At 40.7% G+C, this 19,190-nt stretch overlaps 1 protein-coding gene across 3 annotated transcripts in view; it reads left to right on the forward strand.

Moving 5' to 3' along the window:
• The window catches only part of LOC100709613 (ankyrin repeat and BTB/POZ domain-containing protein BTBD11-A), a 329,762-nt gene that overhangs the window by 225,621 nt on the left and 84,951 nt on the right, over positions 1-19,190 (forward strand). For 2 of the 3 annotated variants that reach the window (XM_019347029.2, XM_019347028.2), the window contains exon 2: positions 15,847-15,996. In XM_019347029.2, the coding sequence (XP_019202574.1) occupies positions 15,847-15,996 (150 nt within the window). Of the gene's footprint in view, positions 1-44; positions 207-15,846; positions 15,997-19,190 lie in introns of those variants that run through there. The other variant, XM_019347030.2, reaches the window with a different exon arrangement.

The following is a 19,190-nucleotide window of genomic DNA, read 5'->3' on the forward strand; positions in this document are numbered from 1 at the left end:
AACACAGCAGGAACAAATCAGGGATAACGAGACACAGGAAGTTAAACTAAACATGACGAACACAAGGCAAGAGACCAGACACATCAGACAGAAACAACTGAGCAGGGAACAAGGGTAACTTAACATAGGGGAGAACTGGACGACCAGATTGGGGAACGTGGGAAGACAGAAAACAAATGCAGACCCGATGGGGAAAAGGAACACAGGTAGGAACAGATCAGGAATGATGAGATAGAAGGATTTTAACTAGATATAAAAGCAAAGGAGAGAAAACTACTAAAGTACAACAGGAAGTAATAAAATGTGGAATCGCAAACAGATTCAAACTAGACAAAGCACAGGGAACACAAGGGAAACATGATAACCGAAACGGGGAATAGAACAGGGCCTAAAAACTAGAACAGAACCCAGATAAGTAAAACTAAGGCCTAAAACTAGAAAACTGAACACAGAGAGAAAACTAAAGGGAACCAGAACGAGGGGACTGAATACTGAGGAATATGAGACAAAACATGGAGATGGGATTGACCCAACACGGAAACATAAGGAAGACAAGGAATACAAAATAAACTAAAACCCAAAACAGAACTAGATGAAAACAAAACCTTAGAATATCAAAAAATCCTGAACAAAATTTCAAATCTTCTATTTGTTGCGTATTGGAAATGTTACTTCACAACCATACCTACCACATGCTTTATTACCACAAAGTCAGCTTTATAGAGAAGTACTGTTGGATAAATCTGCTCGTTGATCATCCCTTTTCTCGCTGGCTTTTAACTTTGAACTTTTGTGAGTGAAACAACTACATGAGTGAGTAAATATTTGCAGGTTTGCTCGATCCTTTTAATGCCGACCCTCACTGACATCGCCGTGTTTCTCCTCGTCCTCCCCGCTCTTCGCAAGCAGGCTGATATTTGTATCGCGTCTAATTGCATTAGGTTGCCTCCTCGTCTCTTCGCCATCAGTGATTGGGATGAGTCAGGCAGCTCCACTGAGAACACTGACTGAACCTTGCTCTGCATCTCTACTGGAGAATGCAGAGCGCTCATTCTGAATATGTAATATCTGCACAATGCAAACAACATACTGAGCGACAGACCCCGGTGTCATTCGAGCCTGTTGGCTGATCTAAATCATGCCCATATATGGCCTGGTGTGCTAGATGACGCTTGTAAATATAGTAAGGCATCTGGCACGGCACCTGCAATCCATCTGGCTTGGCATGATAAAGGTGCCGCAAGCGATGAAGGATTAGAGTCCTCATGATGTCGATGACTCGGGAGCAACAACGCAAAACAACCTAACACGCCACATTCATGATGTTTGGTGTTTTTTTGCAGAGGTGTAAATTATGATAAGGAACATATGGATACATCACATGGCACACTACAGCTTACGCTTGCTCCAGTTCACTCCAATTAAATCTGCCTCTCGTGCTCTCGTTCCTTATTTGCTGTCGATTTCGGCACGACACCAGAAAGTCGTTTGGAAGGCCATCTGGTGCAGCACCTTTCGCCCTGCAAAAATATGTCTCCTGTTATTGGTAATTGCTGCCCTCATTTACAGTACGCAGCAGTACTGTAGAGGCAAATGAGTGAAAGACATTATCGACACTTGATGCCATATGTTTGTCGCTTTTAGGAAGTTAATCGTATCTACAGCAGGTTTCAGCAGCGGAAGGTGGAAATATGTACAGCATTTTTTTTTTTTGACAGACACAGCATCCCTCGCTGGTTTGCGGAGCATTCAAGCTATGGTCATCTCGGTTTTTCAGCCCTAAAGTGAGATTATTTGGACAAGAGGGTAGTATGCTTGATTAGCAAGGTGCATCCACTGCACAGCTATAGATACTGGCTAATTAGTGCTAGGATAAATATAAAAAATGAATCTATGTATGCTCTTCTCCAAAATATAGGGGTTTGAACTAGTGCTGGAGTGTCACAGGTGATAATTTAAGTCTAAGAGGATTAATTAGGCATAACTTTAAGCCTAATGCAATTTAAATGGGTGAGATATATAAGATTCAGACTGTTATTCAGACTTTTATGAAATGCAAAATGAGCTAAAGTGACCAAAACATATCATGTAACAGGCTGTAAACACATTTAACACTGCTACAAAGTTAGGTGTTTTAAAATAGGAGTCTATGGGGATTGACTCTGGAGCCAGCCTCTGTTGGTCTTTAGAGGAACTGCACCTCAACTTTCAGCAGCACTTTAGTGTTGTGTATTTTACACATAATGATGGTTATTTTCACTGAACCGCTCCCATTAAATGAGCTTCTGTGCTTATAATAGGGCATTCTTACATTTTTGTTGCTTTTCCTGAGCAATAGATCTGACTGCTTCATCCACCGCTGGTCACAGCTCGGCTTTTCTACCTGCTCACAATTTATACAGAATAAAGTCAGTGCTCAGTTCTTCCTATCAAAGCTATTCTCGGTGATTGCCGCTGAAATGCAGGCGAGGCCACAAAAGGTGAAACGAGGCAGAGAGCCATTTGGTTTCACATATGAAAGGTGACTTTCTAGACGCTCGGTGGTATTTACATTTTATTATACTTCTCCACCACATTTCAGAGGGAAATAAAACGTTTTCCTCTACATTTATACGACAGCCTTCATTATGAGTCCTTTTTTTGTACAAAGTATATAAAGTAGTTAAAATTAGTGCCGCCTTGACAAGTCTGTTAGCCAGCTCCTTATGTAGAATATTAAAGTAAGACTTTTTACTTCTTCTGTAATTTCAACTATTCTCAACCAGTCAAGGTGTTGACTTTCTGCTTGTATTATTTTCTCATTTTGTTTGATTACCAGACCAGCGATGGCTGGTTTGGTGACACCTGAGTGCGAAATCAGCTCTCACGCTGCAGCCAGTATCTCAGGATTTTGCTTTTTTTGTCTAAACGTTGATTTTTTTGGGGGGGGGTGTTGTTGTTGTTTGTGGGTCCTCTCTTCTGTGTTTAGACAAACTCCCTTTGCCATTTCTCAGATTGTGCATCCTCAATTTCTTTCTGCACCTTCTTTCGTCTACAGGTCTGAACAGAGGAGACAAGAAAGAGACGCAAGGGGAGCGAAATAAGGCACCTTTGTGCCTTATAATCTCTGCAAACTGGAGCCTCAGTTTCTTGAGATCTTGTGTGGTCTTCTGCTACTCTAGCTCATCTGCTACAAGGTTTTATGTGGCATTCAGAGATGGTCTTCTGCATACCTTGATGTTATTTAGTGTTCATTAGTTACTCCTATGAGCTTGAAGCACTTTGGAACTTTTCTCTGTAAATCTGTAATTCTCTGAAAATCCCAGTTGCCCATCTCACTCCAAGAACCATCCCATAAGTTCAACGTCACTGAAATCACCTTTATTCCCCATCCTGTCTGGTTTGAGCTTCAGCAGGTCATCTTGACCACGTCTACATGTCTAAATGTACTGACCAGCTGCCACATGATTGGCTGATTAGCTATTAGCAAAAACACTTCCTGTCTTGGACGTCTACCAGGCGAGATCCTTGTTTCTATTTTCTAAACTAAGCGGTTTCTGTCATACTTCAGATCTGCTTCCAGAACAAAACAACTGTGTTAGTGAAGAAGTTAGTGAAGGTGAACTCTGCTTATAGAGCTTACTACTCTTGGAAAAGTCTGGAACATATTCTAGTGGTCGTCAGATCACATCTTTATGCGTACTGAGATGTATATATGAGGGTACATGGGGAAACAGTTAATGAGCACTTTAGCAGATGTACCTTATGAAGTGACTGTGTAAAGGAGAGTTGAAAATGACAAGGATACAGCTGTGCATCCTCAATCATTGCTCTTCCAGCAAGCTGTGCTTCAGATGCGTTTTAGGAATTGAGATGCTTTTTCTTCTCTGTCCTAAGATGTCACAATAAGGTTGACTTCTGGGTCACGAGCAGAGGGATGGAGAAGACGAGGAAACGGACTTTCGTAAAATAGCTTTACGCTTGACTATCAAAGTTAGCATGTTTGCTTTAAAAGTAATTGATAAAAGCCTTTGCTGTGATTTGCAGCTCTGGTTGCGATGCAAACTTGAGCACCACATCATCAGTTTGAGGCTGATTTTACACGCAGTATCAGAAACTTTAAAGAAAGTTTACTAATTGAGAGACACATAAATTTAGCCGAGGACTGCAGAGGCACACCTCAGAATATGCAAATCTGTCTATAAACATGCAGAAAGGGTCTGTGGAGGTAAAGTTTGAAACAGATGAGCGCACGCTGCAGAGTTCCAAGTCGAGACATCTGTATGTGTTTTCATATCGGATGCGCTTGTTTGCTGTGATGTATTTATGAGGATGTGAGGGCCCATGTTGTTGGCAGACGTTACCCGGAGAGGGGAGATTTCACTGGAAACGAGTGTGATGGAAAACAGTGCATCATTTGACCGCTAATGAATAGATAGATGAGACGAGACGCTGATTCAATCACTGATAGTTTATACTTATAAAGGCACATGGAAATGGTCACTGCAGACTTTCTTTGATTGGTTAAAATCCAGCTATCTTAACAATAGTATGGGTTTTGCAATCAAATCTCTGCAAGTGTTCAAATATTGGCCAAGAGTTATACGTGGCATAATTCACTGGAGTCCAGTAACTACCAAGAAACCCGCCGACATTTGGTTACAAGTAAAACAAGAGAATTGCGGTGGAACAGCAGGTTAAACCTTTTTGCTGCTTAAATGTTTCCAGTGTACAGGAGAAGATTTATATTCTTCTTTGATCTTCAATGAGCTCTGTTTTATAAGAAGTGCAGTGCTTCCATGTCTCCCCTTTAAGGTGCAAGAGTGCAAGGGTTTCCATTAAGAGCTGTGAGGAAGATAATAGTCATACTCTCTTGTAGCCTTTGTGTTGTCTGTCTGCAGAAAGCACAGGCACCCAACACAGAAGCCAGTGAAATAAACACTTTTGAAAGGGCAATGCCAGAATACGGCCTCAACACCAAACTGAAATAATATCCATGATTTAGTGCAGCCTAATCAGTGAATTGTGAAGATCTGTCACAGCGTGCAAACTGGATTTCCACATATGCAAAGTTTAAAACGTCAATTAAGGATATGAAACTGTTTCGTTTCAAGCTAATTAAACTTTTTAAATTAAGTTTAAGGATGCTTTATTTAATATTAATTACACAAAATTAGTATGCTTTCAAGCTTTTTCTTTTTTGTAGTTAAGGATATGACTTGAGAGGATTTCATTTTCAGCTCGGTATTCCCCTTGCACTGTCTGTAAAAAGCAGTTTTAACTGCTCTCCCTTGAACGTCACCCACCTTTTGAAACCGACTTTCTGCTGATTGGCTGCCCCTCCTAAACAGCATGATTGAACAGCAAGTGGGTGGGACTTATGTGCCAACAGCCAGACCTGTGTGCCTAAGATGACCGTGTTAGGGATATCCACTGGCATCATGCAGAGCCAGGAGTAGAAAAAAAAATGGCTTAACTTTTGGCTTCTGCTTTTCTGCTATTTTCATAGGCTTAATTACTATTTTTAAGTCATGAACAACATAAACCAACACCTGGCAACAGTGGGAAGGAAAATCTTCCTTCTAACAGGAAATAACCTTCAGCATAGTCAGGTTAAGGGCGGGGCAACCGAAGGTTCTTTGCTGTTGAAAGGGAGTTTTTCCCTTTCCACTGTTGATTGTTGGGATTTTCTCTGTATTACTGTAGGTTTTTTTACCTTACAATAGAAGTCGCCTCTAGACAACTGTTGTTGTGCATTGGCACTATATAAAAAAAACAGAGTTGAATTAAAAATGAAATTGAATGTGCGAGCGAGGGAAGCGAAACAGGACAAAAGAGACATCGCGGAAGAAAGAGATTGATCAGGCCAGTTAGTGATATCTCCAACTGGCCTGATTGGTCTGCTCCATCCAGCTGCTGATGCATAGAAATAGAACAGATAGATGGGTTAGATAAGTGAGTAAAGCAGCATTTAAAATTAAATTCACGACTCTCTCCCCAACTCATTTAGATAGGCGCTGCAAAATAACTCTACAACTAACTACCCGTGTGACCAAATGGCGAGGCCTGCTTCCAGGAAGACTTTGTATTTAACTCTTCAAACTGCTGAGTTATAAATCTTCACAAGCTGAAACTACATTTGAGATAAGCCATGAAGCCTGTTGCATGAAGGCAAAAAAAGACTGCAAACAATCTGGTTTTTTGTGCACTTTCCTTCACTGTGTGGGCTGGGTCATGGATCTGTGGGTGACATTTGCAGATAGACAGTTAGCTCAGCCATTTAATCATTTTGACCATTTTACTGCTAATTTGGTCTGAGTCCCAAGTACATTTATTCATTATTGATTAGAGGTTAAATGTCTCTGTTGCGTAGCTGTTGGAGCACTCAGTCATCCCCCCTCTGATGAAATGCTTGTTACGTCTGTGTATTTGACTCCGGGGCTTCTGAGTTTTCTTGTGTACGTGTGCTCACCTTACAGTAAAGCAAAGAAAGCAGGAGAAAAAAAAATGCTCAGCCAATCGCTGCGGCGAATGGCAGCAGCCGCCTGTTGCCATGGTAACTACCTGTTAATATTCCAGCAGAGTTTTCTCTCTGACAAGGGGAGAGCGCCACTTTCTCGCTAAGGAAAAAATCGATTGGACATTCCTGCAGAAAAAAATAAGCAGGCTGCGTCAGGTGGCCGCCGCTGCAATACCTGCACGTCTGGGTGTTTCGCAGCTTTGACGACCTCACCGACCTTGACTTGCACCTCAGAGCAGCAGAGGTGTCCGGCATGTCACAATTAGTTCTCTCAAATGTAGTTTTTCTTTGGCGTACAGTTCTCCTGAGGAGACTCTTGAAAGGTCGGGCATTATGGAACTGAGCAATCTTTGCTCCTGAGTGTTAAAACCATTCAGGCGGGATTTGCTGTCTGTCACATAAGAGGATGGCATTGATCACGAATCCCATTATGCCCTGGGATTGATCTCAAACGGCCCCGACGATTGCATTTCTTCACTAAAAAGACCTTTTCTTTAACATGTGTATGTAATTAACGGCTGTATAATGAGCCATTAATTACATACACAGGAAGCCACCGGCTCGTGTTGACTGTTAGTCGATGTTTCTGTTCCTTAATTATGAATATTTTCTGATTTCTGTCTTTTGCGCAGGTTCATTCTTGTTTGGACAGATAATCAGTTCTGAAGATGTCACATTGATGTTTAGGAAATTTTTATCGTGCAGCATTTAGAAGCAGAAACTGGAAAGATTAGTAGTAATCAGCTTTCTCTGCAGCACATGTGCAGTTTTAAATGATTCAAAATAGAAGAAAAGAGGCACACAAGGCTGGCGTAGAGTTTAATGTTATATAATAATGTTTTGGGGGATTTTTTTGCCAAAACTGAGTAAAGTCAGCAGCATGAAGTGCAGGAAGCCGTGAGGCATTGCCTGTGGCTTGGTGAGAAGACATAACAAGGATAACAAGACTTCTTTTTTTTTTTTTGAGTAATGCACAAACATAGAATGTTTTTTTCCCCTTCATGTTACAGCGAACAAGTGTCTGGTGCAGAAAAATAGATCCAATTCAAAATGTCAAGGTGTGCTATTAAAGCTGCGGTGTTTTTCTCAGAGCTCTGTGCAAAACACTTTGTATTGTCACCTGTGAAAGCGCTGTGACATGTTTCTGAAGTTGGAATGAAAGTCTCGGGGGTGCCTTTTGGACTTCAGATTTTCTCCCTATGTGGTTGTAGTGGATCTGGAAGATTCTTCAGATTTCTATCTGGGTTTTTTTGGGCCTGTGAATCAGATTGTTGCATGTCCCTTTCAGCAGAAGGCTCACATGTGTCTCTGTTAGATGAACTAGTTTAAAAACCATGTGACCATTGCTGGAACTTTCCTTTCAGGAAGCCACAAATGAATGTTTTTATTCCTTTGTTCCCAGAAGAACAAGTGGAAAATTTTTTAGCTTGAACACTATACTGACAAAAAAAAGAAAAGAAAAGACAAACGTGTCAGGTCATGCTTCCATTCACCTCCATCAAGGTTCAGTACACATGATCTAAGGCTTAGGAACCTTCCTAGTGAACAGAGCAGATAGAATTGAGACTCGGTGTCTCCTGCAATGTGCTGCTTTCACGGTGAGCTCACTGCCGTCTGCAGACTGTAGCTTCATATTTAATCCACAAACATGAGTGATATTGATTCTTTCATCTTGCCTTCTAGCAACATGCTTTGCTAAAAGTCACGCTTTTCCCTTATGGTGTGATATTCAAGCTACCATGCATGCATTATGGAGGGAAAAATCTTTTGTCTTTGCAGCACTTTTTGAGCTCTTGAGGCTTGTTGACATAGTAACCACTCACAGGGCTGCTTTAGTTTTCCTGCTAATTGCTAAAAGACAGCCAGTGTAATCGGTCAGTATCACTCTCAAACTTCCTCTCCTTCTGTAGGGAGCCGTCCACTCTACAGGGCTCACGGAGTGGCCAATCAGGTGGGATGCATACCACGAGAGCTCAAACACAAGGCCAAATTTCTGCTCGCCTCCCCCACATTTCTTGTCTAACTTTTCCATCGAATGTAGTAAAGCTATAAAGGACATGATTATTGGTACAGTAACAGAAGCTCTGTTACTTTATAGTCCTATTGGATCAACGCTATGCAGTGTCTGTGCAGGCTTTGGTTGTGTGTAGATAGACAGTCCATGTTGACACTAAAAGGGGTTTGCATTTGTCAGAATGTAGCCTCAAAACATCAGCTATTATTTTCATTGTTAATTTTTAATTAGCTTTTTTTTTCTTAATCTATCTGCATTCAAATATAATGAAGAGGAAGTCTTGGTCAGGATATTCGTAAGCTACACTAGAAGTCCTAAAATATAGCCCGTTTCCCCACGAGGCAGCATACTATCCAGTGGGTGCCCAGATTTCCTGTCTAATAACCAAACTGCTCTTTCTGAAAGCAGTTAATACTCAGGTCCAACCCAGCACCACGTACAATAACAATACAGCAGCTTTCTGCATTTTGGCTCAGTGTTCCTTCAAGTGTCAACCTTCGAATTTTGTACTGGTCATCAGCAGGAAGTCAGGTCAACACAATATGAACAAAGAGTTTTCAAAAAGGTTTCATTTGTTAAAGGTAAGTTTCCATCTCTGTAAAGGAACAAGCAGTCACAGGACATACAGTACGGTGTCGTTTTTTGAAAGGTACACAAAAATAGACAAAAATTATACAAGAACCACACAAAAAAAGTAAAGAACATTAAACAAGTGAGCCTGTAAGAGATTACATGAACTGGATAATTTTACTAAATAAAAGTTGGTATCATAAATACAGGGCCAGCATTGTCGAGACCAATACCAATACTGGTACTTTCAACCTATAACGGGAGCTTATGTAGGGGAGAGCAGTGTGTCATGATTTATGACATGAATCATCCTCAATTATCAAATTTGAACTCGCTTCCAATCCCAGTATCAGCGTTGGTATCGATACCATCGATATTTGGGTCAATCCATCCATCCCTACTTGGCATCCTCTTTTATCAGTTCAGGTAAGGGCTGAAATAGCAGACAAGCAACTCAAAAATGAAAGAAAAATGTAACTAATAATCATTTAGATTATTAGTCACAATAATCATTTACTAACTAATCATTTAGAGCGCTATTTAAGCAAATTGACTTGAATCTGATAACCATGTGAGAGAATATGACCTCCATGTCTGACGTTTGTGAGTGTAAAAAGTCCATGCATGGTGGTGGTTGTGGAAATGAATATCACAGTTCCACTGAGGAAGATGGGTTTAGATGCTTTATCCTGCTATGTGAAGTGACTCTGCCATCACACAAAATTTGAACATGATATCTTCACAACTGTGGATGCTAGAATGCTAACAGGCAGACAAACGAACAAAAACGGTTATGTAAACATTTCAAAATGTATACTCTTGTTAAAGTGCTGTAAATTTTTGTACTCTGAGGCTATCTGGGTGAAATTCGATCCATATCTGTTGAGGTGGACTTTAGATCCACCAGGGTCGAGGAAAATTATGATTTTCATTGGATATTGAAGCTGTACGTGCCATGTCTGTGTGTATTTTTCATGAAACACTGGTGATTGAACTCTAAGTTCAAAGTGTCTGAGTCTGTGTTTCCACCACATTTGCACAGCTTCCCATAGAGACAGGCCCCTGCTGGTCTTTGAAGGATCATGGGTGGAAAAAAGAAGGTTCCTGGGGACGTTTCTGTATGGAGCTTGAATGTGAACTCTTTAGGGTTGGTCACTTCCTCCTACAGTCCGAAGTATACATTCGTTTAGTTTTCTTTTTTTTAGTTTCTCTTTGCAGCCTGTGGAAGTCAAAAAAGTGTAGTTTGACAGATGTTTTGACTTGATTACACACATTTTGTGGGTGTGTGTGTGTGTGTGTGTGTGTGTGTGTGTGTGTGTGTGTGTGTGTGTGTGTGTGTGTGTGTGTGTGTGTGTGTAATTACATAATATGATACCCCCATATACCAGTATCATTTACTAAGTGTTGCCAGTAGAAACAAAGGCAGAAGAATTTTAATCATAGTTTTAAGTTTGACCTTATTTGACCTTGAAGAAGAGGTCATAGGTCCAAAGTACCATGATTTTTAGAATCTCCATAGATTATTCTCTATATTCGAGTTCGAGTCCCGGCTTGAACAGTCTCGGTCGTTGTGTCCTTGGAGAAGACACTTCACCCGTTGCCTACTGGTGGTGGTCAGAGGGCCCGGTGGCGCCAGTGTCCGGCAGCCCTGCCTCTGTCAGTGCGCCCCAGGGTGGCTGTGGCTACAATGTAGCTTGCCATCACCTGTGTGTGAATGGGTGGATGACTGGAATGTGTAAAGCACTTTGGGGTCCTTAGGGACTAGTAAAGCGCTATACAAATACAGGCCATTTACCATTTGTATGTCTGTATGTTCTCAATAAAAACATGGTATTAAGAAGCTCAGTTTTAAATAGCTCTATATAGTGTTAGTGCTACTTTGACCTTCAGCTCAGTCTATTGACATTTAAGAAGAGGTCAGAGGTCACATGTGAGATGATATTTTAAAAAACAGTACACGCCACACTTGTAAGAATTATAATTTCTAAGTAATATGCATCCATGCAAATGCTATAAAAACACTGATAGCTATAAATATTAGTTAGTATAGTAGTGTAGTTAATATTAGTTAAAGCAGAATAATAACAAAGACTATTGTGCAGAATCTTTATTAATTGCTTTGTTCTAGACAAAACTTTTATTTTTTTTGCTTGTTATTGAAGCCTGTTTCTCAGGTGATTCATTGCCACACTGTCAGCTGTTGTATGTGTTGTAAGCTCAATATTCTCTACATTATTTATGAGAACTTATTTTATTTATGAGGAGCAGTGGTATTTTCATGGGAATGACTGAGGGGATTTTTGTGCACCACTTGGAGCTTTAAACTAAACCCGTCACCGTGACCCAGCCTCTGCTCATCGGGCACGTGAAGAGAGGCAGAGGGTAGGAAATGCAGGTTGTATCTGTTGATGTGGCATTAGACTGTTTCTAAAGTTCATATATATATATATATATATATATATATATATATATATATATATATATATATATATACATACACACATATACACATACACACATATATATATATGTATATATATGTATATATATGTATATATGTATGTATATATATATGTATATACATACACACATATACACATACACACATATATATATATGTATATATATGTATATATATGTATATATGTATATATATGTATATATGTATGTATATATATATGTATATGTATATATATGTGTATAAAAAATGTGTATACATATATAATTGCCTCAGAGGTCACAGAACGACGTGGTTGATGTGACACAGAAATGTTGCTTGTCATTTTTTAATCACAAGCTTGTGTCAGCGTTCCCTCTTCCCTTCATCCTCTTCCCTTTTCCTCGCCTTCGAGGGGCCAGGCTGCCTTCTTTCTCACCTCTGATGTTTATTACACAAACATCACCCAGGATCAAATATTCCTACTTTTTTTTTTCCTATCTGGAGAAGCCAAGTGTTAGTGAGAGATAACATGTAGAGTGAGTGGGAGGTGGGGAAAGAGAGAGCTGCAGACTTGTTTATATGTCTTGATCTGACGGGATGAATAATTCAGCAAAGGACTCCCTGGCACCCCGGTAATATTATTAAAAGAATAGTTTGGGCAGTGGTGGGGGTGAAGTGAAAATGAAGATGGGAAGCCTTGATTACAGAGGGCACTGTGAATTATTCAAACCTATACCTCCACCTAAAAAAACACACAAGTGCAAAATCTGCAGCACAGGAAGCCATGAATGTCAATATGTTTTTTAGTGATTAGAGGACTTTCAAGAGATTTCCCCGCTTCAATCTGGGACAGGAGCGGGACAGACAGCTTCCCTTTTCGAGGAGCCCGAGGAATCCCTGCTTTTCTGTAGTTTTTATTCCACTTTTATTCAACTGATATGTTGTTTACTCTGCAGTTTCACAGACCTTTATAAAAGCTGTCCCTCTTGATCCATGTCTTCTGCTTAGAAAAACATTCGTTAGTTCCAGTCTAGAGATACAAATTCAGTCATGTGTTTATCATCTTCATGGAGCAGACTTTGAGCTGCTTTAAGTCAGTGGTTTTACATTCCCAATCGGTGATTCATTGTATGTAAAAGTCCTATTAGTGGCACATCCAGCTGTGCAGTTCCTCGAGGCTCCATGAAATCTCTTACCCTCTTTTATCTGATCATTTGAGTTTGAAGGCAACGTTATAGTGCAAACCTGTTTTCAACAAAGCTGAAATGCACGGAAAATGTAGATTAAAACAGAATTCAGTGATGTGCAAATGGTAAAAGGACAGAATATTACATGAAACGAAGCACAGCGCGGCAGCATCATCCAGAAAGCTGGAACAGGGGCATGTTTACCACTGTGTTGCATCACCTCTTATTAAAAAAAAACCAAACCTTTAAATGTTTAGAAAGTGAGGAGAACAATTGCTGTACTTTTGAAAGTGAAATGTTTTACTTCAAGCTTTTTGTCTCATAATGCACCCATGAGTGACGGGCATGCACTGCAGACTGAGTGCACAGACTGCTTTATTACAGAGCTGTGCTCTTGTTGTAATAGGTGATTAAGGTTTAGCATTGGCTTGTTTAAATTAGCAGGATCTCACCTTAGCAAGATGCCTTCAGGAACGCGAAAGTTAACCATACCATGTGCACTTAAACGCTGTATGCTGTCATAATGTCATGGATGCTGTCTTTTCTGGTGTGCACTTATATTAACCTCCTAGGACCTGCCGTCCACATATGTGGACATCACATTTTGGGTTATTTAGACCAAAATACTAAATTTTGCTCTCCATCGGCCTGATATCCACTTACGACGACATTATACTGCTACTGTTCTATCAAAATTTTAAACGAATATCCTCATATGTGGCTCTTATTTTTCTTAAAAACAAAAATAAGGTAAAAAAAAAAATCTGGTAATTCTTTGTTTTTACATTCATTGGGCCCCAATATGCCCAAATATCAAAGAGAAATTAAAAATGCATGTTGTGGAAGAGTTCGGGTCTTAGGAGGTTAAGCTAGATGCTGATCTTGTCTTTTTCTTTATATGGTAGAGTTTTAACTGAAGTTCACTGGACACTTTATTAGGTCGAGCTCCAACCTTGACCAGGCTGGAGCACCTATAGCCATCAGAACGGCCTTGATTCTTTGTGACGTTGGAAACATTCTTCAGAGATTTTGCTCCATATTTATACAGTTATTGCAGATTTTTCAACTACACGTCCATGATGCAACTCCCAAAGATGCACTGTTGGGTTTAGATCTGGTGACTGTGGAAAGCAGTGAACCAGTAGAAAAACTCAGGTCTGAAATACTCAATTCAAAGTCTGTTAAATCACAGTTCTTCCCCACTCTGATGTTCAGTTTGAACTTCACCATGTTGCCTTAACTGTGTCTACATGCCTAAATGCACTGAGTGCACCGGTGCACATAGAAGGTCCAATTTTCTACTTCTTCAGTCATTTTCTCCGTCGTTCCAAAAAAGAAACAGCACCGATCGCACATCTTGTCCCAACTCTCACCAAGCTGAAGGAATTATAAATCATTTCCATTAGCTCTGTAATAAACACCCACTAGTTAACAAGTCTACAGCAACATAAAATATAAAATCTCCATGGTTAATTTTATGCCAAAGGTAATTTTATGCCAAATGTTGACACTACATTAGGACTTCCCATACAAGAGAGTGACTTGGCTGTTTTATGTACTACCCAACCACATCTGAAGGAAAAAGTGTGTGGCCAAACTAACAGGCAGGGTGAAATCTGCTTTCAGAGCTCCTCTGGCGGCACCCCACTGTCTCAGTAATCTCTTTGCATGAAATTTGTGGCTTTTCCCAAAGTCATGAATTTTACAAATGAGGTCCACCCTTTCAGACAGCCGTTCCCCTGAAGGTATTCACAGTGGTATAAAAAATAAATGACTGTTAGGGTGACAGTTGTGGATAAAATACAATTATAAATGCTTCAAAGAGGAGTGAGTTAAATATCTGCACTCATAGAAAATGATCTCAAACACTTAAAACTGTAAACACCGTATGTACTAACAAAACATTTTAAAGAGCATTAAAATGAGCTACGTGTGAAGCAGCTGCTAACTACACCTCACCATATAGCCAGCTTTCAGCAAATCATTCATTTCAGAGGAATCTTTCATTTCTTTGGAATAAAGAAATTCTTTATTGCTGCAGATCCGGCCACCCTTTTTTGTTTTAACATTGAGGATATCCATTCGAGACACACCCTAATACCAGCTGCTCCATCAATACTGCTCAGTGGTTAAAACAGCGATGGAAAAAGCTATTTGGAAAAAAATCATGTAGACCTCCCCGGAAAGGCTGTGGGAAGAAAAGGGAGCAGGACTGGGACTGGGGAATACTGGAATTCTTGGGTTGGACACTGTGGGAAGAGGCGATGGTGGGAGGAATCTGAGTCTGGAGAGGTCTTTTCTGTGCAGGGAAAACTCCAACTAAAGAAGGCTCATGAACCTGGTGCACTGTGTCCACTGTGCGAGGGTCTTTTGTCTTAGCTGCCGGCATCAAACATAGACAAATTGACCACATTCCTCCATGTTGTAATTACTGTTCGTTGAAAAATGGCATATCCCACTGTGCTGTGTCATTAGGATTAGCACCCGGCGTGGTGTTGCTTTCCATTCTACTGTAGCAGAAAACTCAATATCCAATCTGTCACAAGCCATTCTTTGCAGCTACACAATGCCTGGCTGCAATAACAGCTCCTAAATGGATTAATTCTTGCTAGTGAGCATAATCTGCTGCCATTTGTTTTCAGCAAGAAAAAAAAGAAACACACCTGAGATCATGACAAGGTGATTTAGATGTGAATACTTGAAGAAACAAATGTGGCTAACAGACGATTCAGTTCAATTAGAGTTCGAAGGTTGAGGTAAAAACCAGAAAGCTTTGTGAGCTGTGAGGTTTTCAATGCAAATAAGAAGAATCATCATGTACAGTATGCCATTAACTCGTGACTCTGTCCCCATGTTTAATCATTTAGACAAATGTTTGCTCTCTGGCTGCAACATGAAAGTGGTTTTAATCGCACAGCTTCCCAGTTCTGTGCAGAATATTTATCTCAAAGTGCTGATTTGCATTTCTGCTGCTCCTCTTGTCTTTCTGTAGAGTTTGCATTCCCCTGTTACTTCTTGTCTGTGATAAATCTGGCATCAGCAGAAAGCTGATGGGAAAATTACCAGAAGAAGAAGATGTATGAGTTGTTGTTTTGCCGTTTTTTAGATTTTCCTTTGTTTTCTGTGCTGTCTCCAGGTGTGCTGAGCCTCCCGGAGAGTCTGAACCTGCACAGGGACCAGCAACGCTCGGGGAGGGGCAGTGAAGGTCACGGGTACACCCAAGCCGAGCTCCGGACCCTGGAGCAGTCGCTGCTCGCGACCCGAGTGGGCAGCATTGCGGAGCTGAGTGAGTGTGGTTTTTTTTATATACAGAACAAACGGTGAGAGCACACTCAGCAGAGTTCTAATCAGGTGGGAAAGAAGGTTTCACTAGTCTCGCATTATGAAAATCTCAGGATTTTACTTATACCTAAAAGTCTGCTCACAAGACAATTGAAATGCATCTGCAGTTCCAGAAGAAGTTAGGACTGACGAGGGTCTTTTACATACTGTGCTATATTTTCATTAGAAAAGTTATTTTTTAAATGTGTGACTTTATAATTCTCTCGTGTTATTTTGGAGGAATTTTGGCCCACTATTCTTTACACTGCCTCAGTTCATTGAGGTCTGCAGGCATTCATCGATGTGCAGCTTTCTTAATGTCTCTCCACAGCATTTCAGTCGGGTTGAGGTCTGGACCCAAAGTGTTGCAGTGGCCCAGTTAGATTCTTTTCTTTTGCAGCCATCCTGTTGTAGATTTGTTTCTTTGTTTGGGATCATTGTCCCGTTGCATGACCGAATTTCGGCCAAGCTTTAGCTGTCAAAAAGATGGCCCCACATTTGACTCTGGAATACTTTGGTATACAGAGGAGTTCATGGATGAGTCACTGGCTGCATGATGTCCAGGTCCTGTGGCCAAATTTGGTTCTGTGCATTACAGCCAGACATCTCCAGTTCCTCTCGTCTGTCCAAGGACGTTGTTCGAAGAATCTTAAAGTTTATTCAGATGGAAATTTGCAAACCCTAGCTGTGTTGCCATATTCTTTTTAGACAGAAGAGGCTTTCCCTTGTAGTCCTCCAAAGCAGCTATGCTTGTTCAGTCTTTTTATAACAGCACTGTCAAGAACTTTAAATTTTATCACGCAAAATGAGTCTGAGAAGCAGCTCTTGGGTTTTCTGCAGTTTCTCTGAGCAGTGCATGGTGTGACCTTGGGGTGAATTTGCTGGGACAGCCACTCCTGGGAAGATTGTGGCATTGTGTTAACACACAGCTGAATCATCCAGACCTGCAAACTGCCAAAAACCTGGGTGCTACTTACCCTCTTATTTTAGGGTAGATGTGGGTCAAGGGGTAGAACAGGGCATCTACTAATCAGAATGTTGGTGGTTTAATCCCTGGCTGAATGCAAAAGCATCTTCGGGCAAGACACTAAACCCCAAGATGTGTGAATGCTAGATAGAAAGCATTTAGAGAGAAAAAAGTGCTTCAGTGGTTGGCACATTGTATAAAGTGCTTTGAATGTTCAGGTATAGTAGAAATGGGCAGTAAGGGCGTACTTAGTCTATGACAGGACTTCAGAGATTCCTGTGAAAACTCTTTTTCACACGTCTGTAGATCAACTGCTCCGAAATTCTCAGCCTGAAAAGCAAGTCTCACAAGATGTTGGTATTCAGCTATTTTGACCTCTACTGGAGAAACACAAATATGTGCTGGACGCTCAAAAAAGTGTTTTTCCAGAATTTTGCTGGAGAAATGTCGATGTCTCATTTGTCTTTCTGCACTGGACTGCAGAATCACGGAGCTTTGAGCAATTCACACAAGCTGCATAGCTCGGCCTTAGTAGGTCTCACGCTGTTAGAAGATACAGCCGGCGGCGGGCTGTGTGCAAGATAAGTCAGAATAAACATAAAATATATGCTCATTGATCTTGTAGCTATAAAAGACAGTGAAATTCTATAAATCACACATGCCTGCAGTAGGTTAGAGTTAAATTTTTTGAAGGTTTTCTCTACTTCTGTTTAAATTCTGTAGATTTAATTCTTCTATTGAATGTAAATGTCACGGTTTGCAGGTGCAAGCCGTGTGGGAGTTAATTAGGACCGGGCAGCAGCAGCTCAAGTGCAAGTAAGAATTTATTAACAGAAAGGCAAATAAACAGGAATGGCAAGTGACACTAACCGGTAGTGATGTGTCCTGTGTGTCGAAGCTTCGAATCGCGCTTCGGGTAATCTCGGGGGCGTGTCTGTGAAGTGCGTATCGAGGCTTGCTTTGATTACGTATGCAGTGACTTTCGAGGCTTCGCGGGCAGTCCGTACCACGTGACTGATTCGGGAACTGGTTCACTGGTTCGCGCCAGATTCGAAATAAAATGGGCAGCAAAACACAGCTGATTCCCCCATCACATTGTGTTGCGGAATTGGATTGTTTACGTGCTACATAGTTACTTGAGCCAGCAAGGAAGAGATTTGTTTTCTCTTCTAATAAAGTATGCACACAGTAATAAATATCACAAATGATAAGTACCATAATATAAATAAACAACACTACAGATCCTATAACCTGATTTATGTCTTTTAGTTTATTAAAAAGTGAAGCGCCACACAGTTTGTGTCATTATCCAGATGTACATAAGCATGATTACACAGTTATAGGGGCGGGTTTTGATTATCGATTAAAATCGATTCTCGCTTGGAAAACGTGATATTGTTTAATTAAAATCCTGAATCGATTTTTAATATAACTTTATTTTGCCCGAAATGCCAGAATCTCAGGTTAAACCTCACAAAAATTTCAACAACCACCAAACAGCTAAAACAGTAAGTGACAGCAGGTACACGGATTCTGCACAAAGACGCAAACACAAAGCGCGGAACCGCTGACGGATCAGAATCAGTGAGATGTCGCCTTTCTCACCCGACGACACGGACACGGTCGGGGCTGAAAGGACAGCTCACTGATTCTCATGTGTCGGCGGGTCCGCGCTTCGTTTTTACGTCTTTTTGCGCTGATTCTGACGCTGCAGGTTTTATTTCTCTCCAAACAATATTGACCGAACCAGCAGCAAAAGAAGATCCAAACTACGCTTCACATAAACATCGTCATGAATTCCCTCTGACTTTTGCTGTTTTACTTCCACCACGATAAAAATCACACTTCATGCACAGCTCTCTCTCTCTCTCTCTCTGTACTTGAAGAACAGTTTCCCGTCTAAAAATCTGTTTTCTGCATTATTCCCTTGCTTGTTACGCACAAGTCTACCGTTGTTTACAGCGCTGTCAGCCGCTGTTTTTTCCTTTTACTTACTACCGAAAAGAAAACCTAATTTCTGCTGTTCAATAGGCTACCAAACAAATTTAAACTTTTTAAAATTATGCAAAATTGCAAAACGCTTAGCCGTGTCTCTAAACCTCTGTAACTTTGCTTTGCTTCATTCAGCAGCATCAGGTAATGTTCATATGTTGATGAATGGTTTTCTTTCGTTTTTGATCTGCTGCAGAATA

Source organism: Oreochromis niloticus, linkage group LG17 (genome assembly GCF_001858045.2).
Source record: "Oreochromis niloticus isolate F11D_XX linkage group LG17, O_niloticus_UMD_NMBU, whole genome shotgun sequence".
Taxonomy (NCBI): domain Eukaryota; kingdom Metazoa; phylum Chordata; class Actinopteri; order Cichliformes; family Cichlidae; genus Oreochromis; species Oreochromis niloticus.